The following is a 21,737-nucleotide window of genomic DNA, read 5'->3' on the forward strand; positions in this document are numbered from 1 at the left end:
AAATGAAAGAAAATTCTTAGAACGAATTTGACTATAGCAGATACTAAAATATGGTAGCACTTTGAAGTTCAATTAAAATAAACAAAATATTAAATTGATTATAGTATGATGAATGAATATTTTTTAATATCACAGACGGTTGAAAAAGTACAGTTTTGAGAGAAAAAGGAACGAGGAATTTGAGCACAGTATTTTTTGAAAGGTTTACAGTAGAATATCCCCGCAACCCGTAAATTTGACGCCATATTTGCAGTTTTAGTAAACATTATTAGTCAACAATTTACGTTAAATTTGATTAAATACGTATCTTAAATAAAAGGAAAAAATGGAAATTGTATTAAGACTGGTTTCGCCAAAAAATATGTGCGATCGATGCCCGTAAATCTAGTTCCAAAATAGTCCCTAGAATCGAACGCGTCGTTCTCCAAAAAAATGGTAATTTCACCAGCTCGCCAATTGTTTCTCCATTATCGTAAGAGTTAGGAATATATGTTTGTATATTGTAGGCTGTCTTACGAAATAGAAAGTATAAATTTATTATACATAGATGCACGGACATGTAGGATAAAATGAACGAGAAAACTGAGGAAAGGGGGAGAGGGTACGAGAGGGAACGAACGAATCGCGCGATAAAGATAGACAAATAGTTTTTAATGCTAAATTCTATCATTCGTCTTGGCGCCTTGAACGCACAACAATGTAGAATATTAATATCGAGGGACCAGAAGCTGAATAAAAGACAAAAGCGGAAGCGATAGACGAGTCTCTTTTACGCCGTCTTTGTATTATTATCATTTATATTTATATCAATTTACGTTACTGTCGCGTTGTTGCGCCATCGTGCGTAATATTAGGCTGGCCGAAAAGTTCGCAGAATACGATCAATCGTAGTCGGTGTATCGATCACTTCAGTTAAGGGTAAAATACAAATATTTTGAAATTTATTATTTCAATAATTTGCTCTCACGCTAATTATGCAAATGGAAAGTAATTTCCATCATAAAAATTTCTGTCCCCGTGGAAAAAGCTAACGAGTAGCCTCTTTGAGAACTAAAATTTCGTCCATTGGGGGAATTCCCTAGAGAACAAAGGTGGTGAAACGTTTTCGTTTTAAACGAAACAAACATGTTTAAAAATATCCTTTGGTGTTCATTTTTACAGGTTTGTAAACTGTATAATAGTTATATTATTTACAATGCGTTGCATTCGGATGTACGTTTGTAAAATTACGTCGAAATTACAAAAGAAATCCCTCTTTGTATCGAACGACCGCGTGAACTTTTTGGCCAACTTAATTGTTCTGGTTGAACCGTAGCCGTTCGACGAGCGAGTATGCGAATTGAAATTTTAATAGACTACGATATGACAATAAACGTTTAGCGATAAGAATATAGACAAAACATATTTAGGGTTGTCGCCCGTTGCTATCTACAATTGAATCGGCGAGGACAATACAAGTCCAAAAACCATATTCTCAGAGACTTCGAGAATTTAGTTCTCGCGCGTTATCGACGTTATCAATTCTACAGTCCTATTCAAACGTATGCCGACCTAGATTGATGTTCGTACGTGTCTAACTACGATTAAACTATTCAATGAAAAATTATTTTTCAACAATTACTTTGGAATTTCAAAGAGTTAACACATTGTTACAGAAAGAAACATTTGTATTCCAAATGTAATCGAAAAGCGAGTTCAGAATAAATTCGGTATAATTTTAACAAAAGTCTTCCAAGAAGAAATCTCTTAACACTATTTCTACCGCGGTTTTCTGCATATATATTCTCATCAAAAGGTGTCTTCCATGAAAATAATTTAAAATAAAAAATGATTAAACTTAGGAAATAATACAGAGTTAAAATTTTGAAATGTGTCCTTCGACATTTTTGGTAGAAATAATGTTGATAGAAAATTGCAGGGTTTTTGCATTGTTCTTAGTTTCGAAATTATTTGAAAATGGCTAATGTTGGACTTGTACTGTTTTCTTTAATGCTAGAACTACGGACATCTGCCTAATTGTACCCGAAGGATCAAAATGACTTGTTTTTTAAAAGTACAAGTATCTTGTTCCAAATTAGTAAAAAAAGAAATATGAAATAGGAACAAACGTACAACAACCAAGCAAACACAAACATGATTTTTGTACACCGTGTACATTCTGAAATATTTTTTAAAAAGGGTACTTGTACCGTAGTGAAATTTTTTGAGAAACTTCTGAAACTCCAATGAATTAAAAAACAGGATGTACTGAAAATTGGGTAATCGTTATATCAAACGACAAAACAAGTCATTCTCGACACCCTTTATAGATGTAGTGTTAACACGTCGATTGCCACAACGTCAGCCATATTTTTCATTAAGGTAAAATGTTAAGAAAAAATAAACTGTTGATAGGACTTGTGAATTTGGACGAGTTTACAGAAAAAAAAAAAAAAAAAACAAAAAAAAAATATATAGTTATTAAGCAGTTTTCCAATTGTTTAAGAGCGAGATGTCGACCGCGTAGAAAATTTCGTAGATTTTGTTTTAACGGTGAACGCGTCAACTCGACGATTCAACGAGAATTCCATGCTCAAAGTAAGACTGCCAAGTAATCGAGACACTCCATATATATAATCGTGATTCTTGTATTTTGCTATCTATTTAGGATCGTACGCGTAAATAGTGCTTAGAACGTTATTTCAAATTACATTAATCGTAATTTTTAGATTCCCTTTCTTCCGCTTAATGCCAGTTCTTCCTATCATTCGTAAGTAACCGCGTAAATAACCCGTCGAAGGCGTTTGTTCCTTGCCCCACTTTCGTTTTTCTGCCTTCCTTTTCTCTTCGTAACGACTATCGTAACTTGTAGCCGACACGTATTTAATTCTTGGTCGAGGGAAACCCCCTCTCGACGTGTCCTGTGAAACCGTTTTGGTTCTCGGTAGCTTTTGTTCCAGCGTGATCGCAATTTGCACAGATCGCGATCGAAGGAAACGGAAGTTTCGTTTGTGCGATCATTAACGCTATTTCTGCCGCTTGTGAGTCTTGCGAGACACCATTACAAATAATCGTTGAAACGAAAACTATTTTTGCAAAGTCGATCGAGGAAAACGATCACGAGTTTAAATTTTAAAAGGTGTCTTATGGTAGAAATAGCGTTGAACGATAAGTCCGGACCAGTGAAAATGGAAACTGACCGCAGGAAAAAGTGCCTAATTTCGTGTGCATATCACCGACTATAGTAGATGTAAAGAAAATTGCGTGTTTGCATCCCGTAGGGTATATCGATAGCGTTCCAATGAATTTTCACGCCTAACAGATGGGACTTTGTTACACTCGCGAACTTGTACTGCGCGTTCGTCGTAGTCGGGCAAATTTTAATTCGCTGACAACAACATTCCTACCAATTTGAACAGAATTTAGAGACGAATGTGATAGTTTTGTTCTTCGTTTTGGTGATAAAGTCTGCCCCCGACTCTGGCGTACGTCGCAATGCGCGTGATTCCTCGCGATTGTAAAAGCTACAAGGTATGGAAAAAGTATATATAAAAGATAAGTATAATTGTAACGAAACCAGCTAAGCTGAGAATTGCTGGAGGAACGAGTGATAATTGATTGTGCTCGGGTCAGCGAGACGAGTCGGCGAAGAAAAATAAGTGTTCGTGTGATATCCACGTTATCGATGCCGGCGGCTATAGTCATTGGCTGACAAAGGACACTCGACGAATGCCCATTTTGGGTCTTCGTTTCCCGATTCGTCTGGTTGGCCCGTGTATGGTAATGACATTTTATGCGTTATATCCGCTATTATATTAATAATTACTGTTCTTTACTCGTTGATACTCGTAGTTGCTACTTACTAGAGAGAGAAAGAAAGAATGCGCGTGTGTACGTGTGTGTGTGCGTGTCTGCGCGTGCGTGGTCCTATGGTAGAGCGTTACGAATAAATTTCCATGCGTCAGTATGTTTTTTTGATTTACTAAATCACTATTGCGTCGGCCGCCTTAATCATGCTTCCCGAGGACTGATAAATACTGCCCAAGTAATTCTATATTTTCGTACGAATGTTCTTTATAAAATTGAACAAATAAACGTCAGCGAGTAAAATCCATCGTTTCGGCAGTTATTTGTGTACCACAATTCTTTGCGTCCCCGAAACACCCATGATTTCGTTTTGTCGCGTTTTCGTAGTTCTCGGAGTTATGGTAAGTTAGAGCGTTTATCAAAAATTTATTCTATGGGAATAAAGTTGTACGTTCACCTCGTAATCGTTATTGGTATAATTTTTATTCCAGTACATATGCTTTGCACTCTTAATTAATCAATCAATATTACAGAATAACAGTGTTTAGTGTAAATAAACGCAAAATAACAATTTATAATATAATGTGAGCTTTGTACGACCTTGCAAAATTATTGGCACAGGTATATGTTTCAATTTATTGGTTTGCAAGAGTTTCACCTAATCAAATAATAAAAAAGGAGAACATAAAATTTCAAATCGTTCTGGAAAAATTATTTTCGGTTGTAGGGATCAATTACAATCATTTTTGGTGAATAGACATACCCTCGAAATCCTACGCAGTTTCGAGAAAAAAATTCAGAAAAGTGGACAAATATTTTGACAAAATTAAAAAATTTCATATCGTTCTGAAAAAATTATATTCGGGTGCAGGCATCAATTACAATCATTTTTGGTGAATACACATACCCCCGAATTCCTACGCAGTTTCGAGACAAAAATTCGAGAAGGTGTGAAATTTTTCGACGAAAAAAACAATTTCTAATCGTTCTGAAAAAATTATTTTCGGTTGCGGAGGTCAATTACAATCATTTTTGGTGAATACATATACTTCCGAAATCCTATCCACTTTCGAGAAAAAAATTCGAGAAGGTGTGAAATTTTTCGACGAAAAAAAAAATTTCAAATCGTCCTGGAAAAATTATTTACGGTTGCGGGGGTCAATTACAATCATTTTTGGTGAATAGACATACCCCCGAATTCCTACGCAGTTTCGAGAAAAAAATTCCTTACCGAAAATATAGTTTCTGGCTAGAAATGGTACCCCGAAATTTCGTGTATCTTTAAAATGTCATAACTTCTGAACGGATTGGAGGATTTTAATGTTGAAAAAGGCAAATAACGCGTATTTTAATGGAGAATATGTAGAAATTCTAACAATATTAGAAAACCTGTTCCTTGACCCCGTAAACTGGGAAAAACACTATAAAAATGGTCCAATGTTCAGACGACCATAACTTCTATAATAGCGAATATATTTCAATGAAATTTTTTTCTGAAGTAGAGCTCATAGGTACCTGCAAAAAAGTACTAAACAACTTTTCTTTAGGGGGTCGAACAAATTTATTAAAAATGAGAAACGAAGTTTTAAGGAAATTTTTCGACGAAAAAAAAAAATTTTTAATCGATCTAAAAAAATTATTTTCGGTTGCAGGGGTCAATTACGATAATTTTTGATGAATATACATACCCCCGAAATCTTGCGCATTTTCGAGAAAAAAATTCAATACTGGTGGAACTTTAAACGTTAATAACTTTTTAACAAAGCCTCCATCAACAAATTGGTATCCCTGACTTTCGTCTTATTTTGGCCTCTAGAATCCCCCATTAAAATTTTTCCCAGGGTTGGCTGAACACCCTGTATAACAGTTTGAAATAATTATTTTTGGAACCGTTTCAACCACTGTTCGAATATTTCATATTATTAACACTAGATTTACGGAAGCCATCAATTTGACGGGTGTCTGATTTACATATTTAAAATTGCAGAACGCGTAAATATTATTTTTTAACAACTTATGTTGAATTTGATTGATTTGATCTAATTAAAAGAAAAATCGTATTGTAAGGTAATCTTCAACATGAAAGGTATCAATATACGTGCGATCAATGCCCCTAAATCTAGTGTTAATCGTAGGAGCTGTAAATGTTCAAGTTATGTCTAAGTGGCAAAGTTGTGGCGAAGTGAAAATTTCACATCGAAGAGCCGATACTTCCGTGCCATTCGCTAAACTTTATACCGATGGCCTTGCATAATATCTATCAGCCCACCGGTGGATTTGATTAAATCGCATAACAACCAAATGACTGCAGGGGTTCCTTACACGAGCGTGTGCTCCGATTAGAAATTAACGATCAGTAAAACGAACCTCGACGCTCGTTCGAGCATTCGAGGTCCAACCAATTTCAGATCCCTCTGTTCTGTCGCATCGGGGGACACAGGGATGATTATTCTCATTTTGCCGATTAGTAACTCGACCACATAATTTAGCCTTAACGTTAACGTGCCGTGAAATCAAGCTATTGCGCGCGAATTACTTGCGTACTTTGATCCAATCATATCTTTTGTGTTCGTCCATGCGTCGGTTCGCGTTTAACCATAATAAATTCTACCACAGAAGAAACAAGAAGCATGCCTGAGTCTCGAAATTTTTTTTTTTCATTTAACTCGAGTAGAAATATTTGAGAAAGTGTAAAATTAAAATGAACGTGCAACAAGTAAGATTGTACGAGTAATAAACGCGATTAATATGAAAGGACCAGTGAAAAATATTGCAGAAACCACGGAACGAAATTGATGAAAACATACTCGACGGGGACTCCACCATTAATTTGTACGATCGTTTTCAAATGATGCTGACACGCTCATAAAACGAAAATTTTTAAATTGTTCGTGCATTATTATAACTAGACTGCGGATTTTTATGCAAATTCATATATTTATTAATAAAATTAATAAAATAAGAGCTTCGTAGAGGGTTCTTTCAACCCCTAAATACAATAATTTTTATCTTACTTGAGTTTTTGTTATATTTTTGCATATTAAATGCATTCTATAGTTTTTTGACAATCTAAATTTCCCATAAATGCATAAATATCCGCAGTCTAATTATAACATATAATACAAGTTAAATTTGCTTTATATTGTAACGAATAAATAAATGTTAGCTTCATTTCACAATTTACATCGCTTTGCAATGACAATTCTTGTTTATTCCACGTTCATTAACTGTCCAATGACTTACGAACTGGAGTTTGTAAGCAAATGATGCAAATGGGTTAATGTCGTCGATTTCACAAGCCTGCTTAGTATTAATATTATTATTACAGTGTATTAAAAAACCCAATGCTTCACGACTCTGAAAGAAAAAGGTTGCATTGGACCGAATGGACCCAGAGTCCATCGATGAAGAAGATTCCCTAATTTGAATAACAAACGTTGCATATGTATTTTAATGTTAAATCGAAGCATTAAAAATGTAATACCGACGATGTTATTAAATATAAAGAAGGCGTTGTAAAATATTAAACGTTAAATATCATTCATTGTTTTATATTTCAAATTTTTGGTTTCGTTGATAATTTTATTTTTTTAAATAAAACTAGGTATGACGATAAATTTCAAATCATTCTGGAAAAATTATTTTTGATTATAGGGATCAATTACAATCATTTTTGGTCAATAGACATACCCTCGAAATCCTACCCAGTTTCGAGAAAAAAATTCAGGAAAGTGGCCAAATTTTTTGACAAAATTAAAGAATTTCATATCGTTATGAAAAAATTATTTTTGTTTGTGGGGGTCAATTACAATCATTTTTGGTCAATACACATACCCCCGAAATCCTACCCAGTTTTGAGAAAAAAATTGGAGTAGGTACTGAAATTTTTCGACGAAATTAAAAAATTTCAAATGATACTAAAAAAATTATATTTAGTTACAGAGGTCAATTATAATCATTTTTGGTCATTATACATATTCCTGAAATCCTACCCATTTTCGAGAAAAAAATTCGAATAGTTGCGCGAATTTTTAGACGAAATTAAAAAATTTCAAATCATTCTGGAAAAATTATTTTTGATTACAGGGATCAATTACAATCATTTTTGGTCAATAGACATACCCTCGAAATCCTACGCAATTTCGAGAAAAAAATTCAGGAAAGTGGACAAATTTTTTGACAAAATTAAAGAATTTCATATCGTTATGAAAAAATTATTTTTGTTTGCAGGGGTCAATTACAATCATTTTTGGTCGATACACATACCCCCGAAATCCTACCCAGTTCTGAGAAAAAAATTCGAATAGGTGCTGGAATTTTTCGATGAAATTAAAAAATTTCAAATCGTTCTGGAAAAATTATTTTTGTTTGCGAGGGTCAATTACAATCATTTTTGGTCGATACACATACCCTCGAAATCCGACCTATTTTCGAGAAAAAAAATGTTTACCGAAAATATACTGTGTGGCCAGAAATGTTTCTATAACTTTTTAACGAAGCCTCAATGAACAAATTAGTATCCTTGATTTTTGTCTTATTTTGGCCTCTAGTATCTCCCGAACATCTCTGTACACCCGTTGAAGTCTCTAGTTTTATGACTAAAATTATAGTGAAAATTGCATCATTTATTGGCCACCTTGTATCCTCAATACTGATCAACAATATTCCCTAATATACATAGAACAAGTTTTTGATAGATTAATATTTAGTGATAGTGATACAATACATTAGTAAATGATGAAAATTCATAACTAGAATTATAATGCAAACAAAGGAAAGTTTGTCCTCCATTTTATAATTTCTCGTATATTTCTAGTTTTAGTGAATCGCTGCTGAAATATACGTAACTTTATCTTATAAAAATCCGTCAATTTTTAAGCAAACGACCAAGGTCCCAACTTATATGTTACCTAGAAATAAATTCACATATTAGCAAAAAAAATAATATACTTCCAAGTATAATATTCACATCTTTTGTACGATCTTCCTGTTATCTCTTTGAACAAAACATAATAAATAAGACTGTAAACGAGGTCCAGTAATGAGGACACTTGCCTTTAACGGATAAAAATTCGATTAATTTCGTCTTTTTGTCCAGCAGTGTACCTTCACCTTACCTGGTTGCAGGCTATAAGGAATAAACAAGGTTACACAAGCATGGTAGTTTTACCGTGATTCTGGTACGCTGTAGATGGCCTGGTAGGTAGAAACGGGCTTGGGAATGATGAAATATCGTGGACATATATGAACAGAGAAACTAGAGGACAGAATTTTCTTTCGAAGATCTCTGTTCGGTTCGCAGGTTGGAGGCGACCGCATTAGGGGCAACGGCCGGTCAAAGTCCTACCTTCGACATTCTATCCCCACCACCTATTCGTTCCTGTCCTCGTTCAGCCTTCTACCTTTCCTCGCTGAAGTTTGCTCTTCCACGTTCGTCCTGTTCCCTCTCGTCTTCCCAACGTGTTTCGTTCTCCCCTTCGTACCTGACCCGAGGCTTTCTATCTTCAACGTTTGACGTTCACGATATTAGGCAATTAAATATTTAACTCTACGAGACATTTTTAATATTCCGTTTCAACGAGTTACCAACCATTTTTCATAGAAAGACTCAACTGTTCACGTGAAAGTCCACGTTTGAGAAAGATTGGCAAAAGAAAACATTCTTCGAAACACTCCAACATATACCCTTTGCTTCGCGCGTTTTACGTAGTTTACTTTGCCTGTTCCTTGTACTTTATGGTTGGAGCACACTGTGCAATCTTTATGTTTTTTTTCTTTTGCAAATGTTTAATATTTAATTTTCTATTTAAACGGTCTTTAACACTGGAACTACCAAACCAGTCAAAATTGTAATTTTGTAATTTTTAGTAAAACTTGTACAAAATTTATTCGACTGAATTTTTGAATGTTTACTGCAATTTTCTGTAAAAGAATGGATAAACATTTATTTATATTTATTATAATATATTTTTTCATGTATCTATCATTTTAATTTCTTTGGTACAAATAAATTCAGAAAAAAAATTATTATTCAATAGACTAATACTATTCGTTCTCATGACAAATAAAAATTTAAACATTATCCTCTATCTATGGAAAAAAATTGGTAATCGAATACGACAAATGGTACATACAAGTATGCAACATATTTCCAGAGTAAGGAACAAATTTAATTTGAGAAATTAGTTCAGTTGGAATAATCTTTGTTATCTATACTTGTGTGCAATTGCCCTGATATCTGACTAATATTTTCTGGAAACTTGGATTAATATCTTGCAATTAGAAAATATCCTATTGTGTAGTGACTTGTATATACAAAATATCGATGGGATTAGGTGGTATTGTTTTCTTCCTGAGACATGAATTGACGATTACTGATATAAACTCGCCTATAGATAAAAGTTTCTAGACATGTTTGATTACATTTAAATACAAGGTCAACGCTGGCCAACCAAAACAAATTATTTTCCGCTCTTAAAATAAATGATTAAGGAAGATCATAATCAAGTTTTAATCCTGTAAAGAAAATGTTCGTTTATTCGTATTATATAAGTTCCTTCGTATCGGAGAATCGAGGCTGGTTTTCTGATACTTAACAATAACTATTATATTTCACGGACGCACTTCTGAATAGAAAAAAACGTTGGATAAGGAAAATCTTTAAACAGATTAATCATTATTTGTCTTGATATAGAAGCGATTAAGTGAAATCGTAAGTTTCATATAGATTAACCGTATAATATTTGTCATTTGTATGATTGTGCTAAATGTAACGCATACTTGAGGCAAAGATTAATGCGAATTGATACAATGCGTTGGAAGACGACGATTCGCAGTTTTTGCTGTATTCGTAACCAGGTGCGATCTAAGAATTTTCAGACCTCTGACGGGCAATGACAAGCAAAACGTGGGCTATCAGGATTTAGAAATATCTTTAAAGGGAAAACGTGTTTTCAGAAATACGCGTGACGAAATCATCGATGATTTTTGCACTTTTTAAATGGCGTTTAGTTTAACTTTAACAATGGAATAAGTTCAGGAAATTGGACTTGCGTCGAAAATGCTATTCAAGATATTTTTATACTTTTTGTTAACACGAGACAAAATATATACGAGTTAATGTACCAAATAAAACGAGCATATTTAATATTTAGGACAGACTGATAAAATTTTCTAAAAATGATAATAAATATAGAGTTTCAGGTATACATTCAGAACACGCTCATCTATCATACTTAAGATGCTATTAGAAAACTGTACAATGAAGGAAGTAACTTTCTCGATATCTAAAAGTTGATGTTTCTTGTTTTAAATCTTTAACTCGGTATTTCATGAGGGAATACTTATCGTAACAATTGCAACAATTGTAACGCTGTCAGTTGGTATCAGTTACAAAATTAAAAAAGGTACAGATATACCTGCAACGATGGAGTGCAGTTGGAATAAAATTTTTACCAAAGAACAAGAACAAATCATTTTTCATTTCTATAGTAACTTTCTACATACCAAAACGTTAAGTTCCTTTTTAAGTGCAATTTAATTAAATAAATATCTTGATATTCCATTATCTACGATACGTTTGAAAAATTTTTTCTCTACTTCCCACGTTTTACATGATAACATAAACATTTCTTGATACATAACAAAACAGTTTGAACTCAATACTCTCAGATAAGTAGGTAACATATTATTCGTTCAGTAATGGTCGTTGAAAGAACAATTTCTTTTACGTAGACCTATTCTAAACTCAAAGTGTTACAACCTCTCATTTTCTTGCTATTATCTATCTCGAATTTTTCATAATTTTTTATTTACGCCACTCGATTCAGGGGCGCCGATTGTGGGCCAGTATGGCTCTGGGTGGAGCCTCGATCGCGTTCTTATTGTACTCGCCGCCTCAGCGCGATGTTATCTAGCCTTATCTTCACGAATAAGTGCCTTCACAATAATAAGATTGAAACTCTACCTCTAGCTTTGATACCAATTTCGTGATGCGTTGTCACTCAAAGCTACTGCGCAATCGTCGCTACTGATAACAAGAAACGAGATTTACCAGCAGTTCGCGAGCTCAGTGCGGTCCTGATTAACATTCCGTCGGTATTGTGGAAGCTCGATTAGTTTCTCGAGTAAGGCTGAGCAGTTCGCGGTAGGCATTTCGAAAGTCGACGCGATATTTTTGTAGGATACGAGAGCCCCCGTGGAGACAAATGAGAGAGTTGCGATCGAGGGAACTCTGATCGTTTTCGTCGATATGGCCACCGTCTTAGCCACGTTTTCGGTCCTCAAGGACCATGTCAAGTTAAAAGTTACCCAGGACTATGTGGCCATTGACAATATCGGTAACTGATAAACTATCCAGACTCGATCTGCTTCGATTAATCTTTCTTCTTTTTTTTGTTACCTGTTACGACTTAACGATTCGTTGTTTCGCGATTAGTGTTCAAGTTACACTACAGGGCCACGTTTCTGATACTGCTGATCAGTTCGCTTCTGGTGTCGTCTAGACAATTTTTCGGCGAGCACATCAGGTACTGAATTTTACGGCTGTGCAGGGTGTATCCTGCAACGTGACCCACGATTTTTCATTCAATGTTTGATAACAGAACTAGAAACCGTAGGTCGTCTGAGATTCTTCCAAGAGCCACGAATTTTTTTTATTTATACGGAAAACAAAGATGGGACAGAATGTAACAGAAATTGAATCGCTGTTGATCGAAATATAATTTATACAAAGAAAATTAGTCGAGTTTCGTACAGGGGTGGTTACAACTGTTGAAATCTACAGATTTTTTTTTCACAATGCATAACCACTCGAGGCAATGTAGAATCTGAGTGAGAAAACAAATTTAGGAAGAGAAGTATATTTGTGTAAATTAGCATAAATTTGTTAATTAGTCGAGTTTCGTATAGGGTTTGTTAGAACTGTTGAAATCTAGTTTTTTTTCACAATGCATAACCACTCGAGGCAATGTAAAATCTGAGTGAGAAAACAAATTTAGGAAGAGAAGTATATTCGTGTAAATTAGCATAAATTTGTTAATTAGTCGAGTTTCGTATAGGGTTTGTTAGAACTGTTGAAATCTAGTTTTTTTTTTCATAATGCATAACCATTCGAGGCAATGTAAAATCTGAGTAAGAAAACAAATTTAGGAAGAGAACTATATTTGTATAAATTAGCATAAATTTGTTAATTAGTCGAGTTTCGTACAGGGGTGGTTAGAACTGTTGAAATCTACAGATTTTTTTTTCACAATGCATAACCACTCGAGGCAATGTAGAATCTGAGTGAGAAAACAAATTTAGGAAGAGAAGTATATTTGTATAAATTAGCATAAATTTGTTAATTAGTCGAGTTTCGTATAGGGTTTGTTAGAACTGTTGAAATCTAGTTTTTTTTTTCACAATGCATAACCACTCGAGGCAATGTAAAATCTGAGTGAGAAAACAAACTTAGAAAGAGAAGTATAAAAATGACGAAAAAAAAAATTTGTTAATTAGTCGAGTTTCTGTTGAAATCTACAGATTTTTGTTCACAATGCATAACCACTCGAGGCAATATAAAATCTGAGCAAGACAACAAATTTAGGAAGAGAAGTATATTTGTGTAAATTAGCATAAATTTGTTAATTAGTCGAGTTTCGTATAGGGGTGGTTACAACTGTTGAAATCTAGTTTTTTTTTCACAATGCATAACCACTCGAGGCAATATAAAATCTGAGTAAGAAAACAAATTTAGGAAGAGAAGTATAAAAATAACGAAAAATAATTTGTTAATTAGTCGAGTTTCTGTTAAAATCTACAGATTTTTGTTCACAATGCATAACCACTCGAGGCAATGTAAAATTTGAGTGAGAAAACAAATTTAGAAAGAGAAGTATAAAAATGACGAAAAAAAAATTTTTTAACGCTTGGGGGTTGAATGTGCTCATCTCTGGTTGTACGGGACTCCATGAATTTAGTTTTTAAGTTATTTTAAATATTACATCGTGGTAGTAACCAGAGTTGAACAAATTTTATTCAAAAATAGCGAATAGAAATTTTAGATTTATTTGTAAACTAACTTCTATGTACGTTTCATTCATTCTAACATTTTTATTCGTTATTTGATAATGCAAGGCTAACTCTGATAGTACGATTATATGTTTATGAATAAATTTTCGAATGAAATGAAAATAATTTGGCCCTGAAGAGGTTAAAACGCACGTTACGCAATATTTTTAGTAACATGTTACCAGATTTATAGTAGTGGAAATGGGAACACAGCTTATCGTTTCTAGTCCAATGATTAGGTATAATAATCTCTTCAGTGTCAAATAAAATGCAGTCTTTTTATGTTCAATGTTTATTTATGCTATTATAAACAGCATAAATAATACATTATAGTACGTTAAGCAAGATCAAATATGTTTAAAAGTAAAATACAACGAGAAGCTAAATCTTTCCATTTTCACTATTGTAAATGTATCAATGTGTTAGTAAAAAGTATCAAGTAACATGTATGCGTTTTGAATTAGTCTCGACGTCCCCTACAATATAAAAAAAAAGTAGTGGTCCCGTTTAAAAAATCCAAAATGTCTGTTTTGCTATAAAAACAGTTCTCAAAATATTTATTTCAGAATACCAATAAATTTTTGTCGCGTTTCAGGATACAGCCTGTTTATCACGCCTAAATATTATAATACACAAACTCTCGTACTGAAAATCATACATTACTTCCGATTACGCGTTAGTCAATATAAAACACGCTTGTAATAAACAAAGAAAGATTCTCAATGACTATTGTAAATCATTGATGCAACTGTAAATTAAAATAATAGGAAACCTTTCGTGCAATCACAAGTTATATAGGTTTATAGAATATTCTTTTTGGGAAACGAATTTTGCAAACATTTTAATCTTAATGAGTTTGAAAATGAGATTGAAAACTTAATAAGTTTTAATATATTTTTCTTTGACAATTTTTAATTGTAAAATTTTCTAGTTTATGTAATTATAAACAGATTGAATATGATCGAGTCAAGATTTTCAACGACGATTAAACTAATATTGCAAAACGTTATTCTAGAGAATTTTGCATAAAAATAGAGCTGGATAAATTTTATTCATCGATAAAAAATACTAGACTTATTCGTAAACTAATTTTTATTATAAATTCTTTTATAAATCAGAATCCATTAACGAATATACCAGCGAACAAAGCAATTTTTATTTGTTAATCGGGAATAAAATTTGTCCAATTTTGCATAAAAACGGCCAAGTGAGATTCTTTAAACCACCAAAATGGGAACCGTGAAAGATAAAGGATGAGAACCACTGATCGAAGCAAACTGTGATTGTTTTATATGGAAAGTTATATTTTTTGAATAATTGAAATATTTAAAAAAAAACGCAAAGGTGGTGGATGATTTTTGGTATGAATCGTTGGTTATTTAACACTGTTTCTACCGAAAATGTCAAAAGACACGTTTTTAAATTTGAACTTGAAGTTATTAATATTACAAATAACATAATTCACATTAACAATTTTCATGCATGTTAGATACTGGTGAAAGTTCGTGCAGATTTATACTAATCTGATCACAAAGAATCGCTACTTTCAGGCAATATAATTTTATTCGAAAAACTTAACTTAACTTAACTTCCTTTAAGGCTTCATAATTTTGTACGTTCCAGTAGTGCAAAGGTCTCGAGTTTTTTTTACGAGCAATTGTTTTTGACATGCTTACTTACTAGAAAGATTATTATAAATATGAACAAATGGTAGTCGCGAAAATAGAGTTTCAAACTATGGTAAAGATGCGATGAAACTTTTTAATCGATACCTTTATCCATTGGGGGGGCTATTCACATAATTTTTTAATCATGGGGGAGCTATTGTCATTAATTTTTTTAAATTGTTCGAATTATTTTTGCTACAAAAACCAAGTGTAAAATTGTAACGCAAATATCACTTTATATCTTCGCGTATCATCTTCACGTTTGCATGAACAATATTTCCTCGAAACGAATGAAAAATGAGAAACTAGTCTATTTAAGCTTTCCATGGTGGGAATATTATAACACTGTTTTTAATAAATAATAGAAAGTCACACGAACATTTTCTGGTGTCTAACATTTGCCTCCAAAAGTAAAGGTGTAAAAAGGCACCTATCGAGACAGTGTTAAGGGGCCATTCTACCTTGTAGGCATGAAAAATACGTGTTTCTTTGTGATTTTTTTTTGCGGGTTATTAAAGAGCGATTAATTCCGGATTTTGTAGATACATTTATTATATATTTAGCTATATTTACGAATTTTTGCAACGCATAATATCTATTGATTACGCTGTTTTTGTTGATCATCAAACAACAGTTTTTACGAACGGCACCCGACTGCGTACGTGATATCTTGCGAACAAGTTATTCGAAATCCTAAAACCAACGATATTCTTAATATAGATGAGTGTGGTTATAGCATGAACTAGGATCTTTTCAAAAAAAAACAAAAAATGGCAAAATGGCAGCTATTTTACGAAAAAATACTGAATATTTTCATATATTTGGTTGCTTTTTTGTTAATAAAAGAAAAAGTATTGCATATATCGCAATTATCCTGGTTCATGCTATAGGGAGACCAGTTCTGAAGATACTGTATAAATTTCATGTTGATATCTTGAATAGTTTTTTAGTTATCACGCACGCAGTGCCGAAAAATGTAGTTTCGAGAAAAACAGCTTTAAAGTTTCACGTCCAGTTGTTATACCTGCGCGCGGTACATTTCAGCAGGTTATAACTTCGTTAGTTTTTCAAATTTCAATTTAATATTTGGTAGATATATTTTCGAGACAACATACTAAAGGAAAATGCAAAAAAAAAAATATCGATTTTTTTAATCCCACAAGGTAGAAAGGCCCCTTAAGAGATATAAACGTGATGAAAATCGTTGATTGCATTTGTTGCGTTTTATGGACAAGGTGCGTTGCCAGTTCTGCGGTGGCGGAGCATGTAGTCAACACATTCTGTTTCTTCATGTCCACCTACACCGTGGTAAATATCAGAATTAGACGCGGTGGCTATCTAAAATGTACCGGTAGAAAATCGAATGAATTTCGTAGGTGAAACACATGAACGCCACGTCGGTCGAGCTGGGCATAGTTCCTCACCCTGGCGTGGGACCAGCGACCAAAGACGACCCCGTCGTCCACCATGCTTACTACCAGTGGGTCCCTTTCGTTCTGTTTTTTCAGGCGATCCTCTTTTACATGCCTCACTACCTGTGGCGGAATGCTGAAGGTCAGTCGCGCTATACAGGGTGCGTCATGCAATTGGAACTGGTCAGTGTTCACCTCCTGTTTCGTCGGAGACAAAAGAAAATGGTGAAATATTTGAACGCTATAACGAGCTCTCTATCCGTGGATCATACTCCATTACGGAAGACACAATTTTGAACTAAATTATAGGACACTCTGTATATTTGCATAGCAGTAATTACCGATGGTTATCGGTAGGAAATTCATAAATACCGGTATATTTACAGTCACTCTCATAAGTATTCGTACCTTCGCTGCTTGTAAGAGAAACTTGAGATCGAAGGATGCATTTGAAGCTTTGCAATAAACTTTTTGTTATAAATAAACTCATATATAAAGTAAATTTTGTCAAAAAATCGCATATTACGGTAACTTTTTTACTTTGTATTAATTTTCTAGTATTTCGTGGGTCTACCTTTATGACATTATATCGTTTAATCGATTTGGTATACTTTCTATCAGTTTTAAAGTGATATTTGATTCAATACTATTCCAAACTTCTACAAATTTTTCCTTTTAGCATTTGTTTATTGAAAATTCGCGTAGTCTTTTACCTATTTCCACCCATTAATTTTCTATGGTATTTGTATCCGGAATGCATAGTTTGATTTCAACAAATTTCTCCCATAAGCAATGAGGGTACGAATACTTACGAAATTCACTGTATTTGCATATCAGTAACTATCGGGTAGTATTAAATCGAAATTCATAAATAACGATATATTTACCGATAATATTTTCAAGATTTTTCTTAAACGCTGAGATTGCTTTCTTATCGTTACTTTCGGTCTTTAAAAATATAAAATTATTCAATATTTCACTTTACCATTCTTTTGTAGTTCTAACACGTTGACTGTCATGGCGGCCACCGATGGCCGACATTCCGAGCTTACAATTCTCGTTTCAAACTTGAAACGAACGTTCCTTACTGCTTATTAACTTTGAAGCAATGTTTATACGAACATTTCCGGGTTTTAATACTACAAATTCAAGTCAACGTGTTAGCGAACACATCCTGAAAGTTTCAGGCGAGTGACGCACACGCCATGTTCCTTCGAACAAATTCTAACCTGTTCGTGTCCTGATTTACATTTAATTTACATTGAATACAACTTTAATATCTAGGATAATATTACTATTTTTCGACACGGGTGTCCACGATATCTAAAACTCCACTAGTTTGCAACGCTTTCGCCGCTTCTGATTTTTGTTCTTCGAACAGTGTAAAAGCGATTCGAAATCGTTGCAACGTGGAAGGTTCGACGGTGTTTGAAAAAGAAATATTTCGAAAAAAAAAACTATGCAGGAGGTCGTTTGAAGGCGTTGGTGTCCGGTTTGCAAATGTCGACCTTGGCTCTGCACGACACCTCCTTCAAGACCGAAAACGGTATCACGGTCCCTACGAGACAGGAACGGGACGAGAAGATCCAACACATTCGCGTCGCTTTCATAAATCGTATCCACCTGAACCGACCGTGGGCGTATTACTTGGGCCTTTGCGAGGTCCTGAATTTCATAAACGTGCTTTCGCAAATTTATTTCACCGACTGGTTCCTCGGCGGCGCTTTCATGGGGCTCGGTCAAACGGTATCGGAAAGCAATCCCCATAGCACGATGGATCCTCTCGATGTCACGTTTCCCAAGGTATTCTCAGACTTACTAACAAATATTTATTTTTTTCTTAATCAAACATCGTATAAAAGTTTATATTAGATCGTTCCATAAGTTCGTGCTGTTCGATATCCTGAAATTTATTTAACAAACATTTCTTTTGTATTGTAAAGATCTTTGTTTTCGGGAATTTAATAATGTATAATAGAATCAGAGAAGAAAGTATTCATACACCTCGAATTTTGCATTTTAATTAACAAAATCTTCTTCTTTTGTATAATTTTCAATTAAAAACAATATTATACTATAATTTTGGTTTAAAATAGAAAAGAAATATTGTAATAATACACTAAAACTGTTGAGAGAAAAGTACTTGTATAATTAGGTATTTTTATAAATAACAGGGTATGTTACTATGATTAATATTTGATTGGGTATCCTTTGGTATTTCAAATGAAGTTGTTTTAGGTAACCAAGTGCATTTTTCACAAATATGGTCCCACAGGGACGATCCAGGAGATCGACGCTCTCTGCGTCATGGCACTGAACATCGTGAACGAAAAGATCTATGTGTTTCTTTGGTTTTGGTTTATAATTCTTGCGGTGCTAACCGGTTGCGGGTTGATATGGCGACTACTAACTATGGTGTTGCATGCAAGGTTACTATTTACAATTGATAATTCCAATAATTCCTCCTATTATCTTCAACAATTGATATACAGGGTGTTCGGTCAAAAAATTTGAATGGGGGATTGTAGAGGCCAAAATAAGACGAAAATCAAGAATACCAATTTGTTGATGGAGGCTTCGTTAAAAAGTTATTAACAATTAAAATCAAAAATTTCAAATCGTTTTGGAAAAATTATTTTCGGTTGGAGGGGTCAATTATAACCATTTTTTATGAATACACATACCCCCGAAATCCTACCCACTTTCTAGAAAAAAATTCGAGAATATTTGAAATTTTTCGACGGAAAAAAAAATTTCAAATCGTTTTGGAAAAAATCTTTTCGGTTGTGGGGGTCAATTACAATCATTTTTGATGAATAGACATACCATCGAAATCCTACCCAGTTTCTAGAAAAAAATTCGAGAAGGTGTGAAATTTTTCGATGGAAAAAAAAATTTCAAATCGTTTTGAAAAAATTATTATCGGTTGCGAAGGTCAATTACAATTATTTTTGGTGAATAGACATATCCCCGAAATCTTGCGCATTTTCGAGAAAAAAATTCGAGAATATTTGAAATTTTTCGACGAAAAAAAAATTTCAAATCATTTTGGAAAAAATCTTTTCTGTTGTGGGGGTCAATTACAATAATTTTTGGTGAATAGACATACCCCCGAAATCCTACCCACTTTCTAGAAAAAAATTCGAGAATGTTAGAAATTTTTCGACGGATAAAAAAATTTCAAATTGTTTTGGAAAAAATCTTTTCAGTTGGAGGGGTCAATTACAATCATTTTTAGTGAATAGACATACCCCCGAAATCCTACCCACTTTCTAGAAAAAAATTCGAGAATGTTAGAAATTTTTCGACGGATAAAAAAATTTCAAATTGTTTTGGAAAAAATCTTTTCAGTTGGAGGGGTCAATTACAATCATTTTTAGTGAATAGACATACCCCCGAAATCCTACCCACTTTCTAGAAAAAAATTCGAGAATGTTAGAAATTTTTCGACGGATAAAAAAATTTCAAATTGTTTTGGAAAAAATCTTTTCAGTTGGAGGGGTCAATTACAATCATTTTTAGTGAATAGACATACCCCCTAAATCCTACCCACTTTCTAGAAAAAAATTCGAGAATGTTAGAAATTTTTCGACGGATAAAAAAATTTCAAATTGTTTTGGAAAAAATCTTTTCAGTTGGAGGGGTCAATTACAATCATTTTTAGTGAATAGACATACCCCCTAAATCCTACCCAATTTCTAGAAAAAAATTCAATACTGGTGGAACTTTAAATGTTAATAACTTTTTAACAAAGCCTCCATCAACAAATTGGTATTTTCGATTTTCGTCTTATTTTGGCCTCCAGAATCCCCCATTAAAATTTTTCCCAGGGTTGTATATAAATATTAATTGTTTGGATGCGGCAAATATTGCAATAAACAATCTTTTTGAGGATCAGATTTTCAAAGATTTGAAAATTACATTTTCAAATATAAAAGCCCTTCTGAGGTTTTTATCCTGTCATTTTACTTATTTTATGCTTCTTCCTAGCATAAGAACGAGAATGTTAATATTTTACCTTTCCAAACAAATAACGTTTTCCTTCGACGTTTTTCCTATCACCAAAAATAAATAAAATATTTAAGATGCTCAAATTAAGCAAGACACCCACGTATATTGTTCAAATTTGTACAAAATTTCGTTGATTCGTTGCGTGTGTGATCAGTGGACTTAACGTTCATCGAGACATGTAGTTTCTGTTAATTGACTGTTTTCTCGTATTCGCAGGAGCACATCCTTCAACAAGATTGTGTTTTCTATGGCCTGTCCAGGGAAATATAACCCGTGGAACGTGCTGACGGTCACTAATGATTGCCATTACGGGGACTGGTTGTTTCTATATTATATAGCTAAGAATCTGGACAACTATGTTTTCAAGGATCTTTTGCAAAAATTGGCCGAGGACATGCAAGCAAAACGCGAAGGTTTCAAAAATATTCCTTCCGAGGAGGAACCGCTGACCCATATGGCTTGATGTTTATTTACACCCTTACGTCACGATAAATTATTAGAAAAAAATAAACATCACTAACAGCGAATAGGACAAAATTATTTAAAAGAGATACGAGTAAGTATATTTATGCTATCACAGAATGCACAATGAATAATACTTTCCTAGGAAATGATTATTTATTACGTAAGATATGACGAAATCGTATCACTTGTATTATTCTACTCACATTTTGCTTTAAAAAATGTGCAAGTTTTATTTCATGCTGATTAACTGCCTGTAAGATTTTATTCGTGACTCAATTTTGCACCGTTGCAAATCGCAAATAACAGTTTAACATTTTGTCCATCAGCCTTTGGCAACTATAACAGC

General features: G+C 33.6%; 1 protein-coding gene across 1 annotated transcript; it reads left to right on the forward strand.

Moving 5' to 3' along the window:
- The first annotated feature begins 11,873 nt into the window (after nucleotides 1–11,873).
- LOC122402038 (innexin inx7-like) lies at nucleotides 11,874–21,454 on the forward strand. Its single transcript, XM_043404554.1, has 7 exons — nucleotides 11,874–12,125; nucleotides 12,224–12,314; nucleotides 16,739–16,811; nucleotides 16,880–17,057; nucleotides 18,381–18,718; nucleotides 19,154–19,344; nucleotides 21,143–21,454. The coding sequence occupies exons 1-7, from the start codon at nucleotides 12,038–12,040 to the stop codon at nucleotides 21,387–21,389; spliced, it is 1,206 nt and encodes a 401-aa protein (XP_043260489.1). The 5' UTR covers nucleotides 11,874–12,037; the 3' UTR covers nucleotides 21,390–21,454.
- The last annotated feature ends 283 nt before the right edge of the window (nucleotides 21,455–21,737 follow it).

The sequence above is a fragment of the Colletes gigas genome, unplaced genomic scaffold (genome assembly GCF_013123115.1).
Source record: "Colletes gigas isolate AHSC1104 unplaced genomic scaffold, ASM1312311v1 Colletes_gigas_Sc00002, whole genome shotgun sequence".
NCBI lineage: Eukaryota > Metazoa > Arthropoda > Insecta > Hymenoptera > Colletidae > Colletes > Colletes gigas.

Bases quoted from the DNA above. Each gene is read 5' to 3' on its own strand.
- LOC122402038 (XM_043404554.1), top strand. From the start codon at position 12,038: ATGGCCACCGTCTTAGCCACGTTTTCGGTCCTCAAGGACCATGTCAAG. The intron at 12,315-16,738 runs GTACTGAATTTT...TTTATGGACAAG, and splicing joins TTTTTCGGCGAGCACATCAG to GTGCGTTGCCAGTTCTGCGG. The intron at 18,719-19,153 runs GTATTCTCAGAC...AAGTTGTTTTAG, and splicing joins TCGATGTCACGTTTCCCAAG to GTAACCAAGTGCATTTTTCA.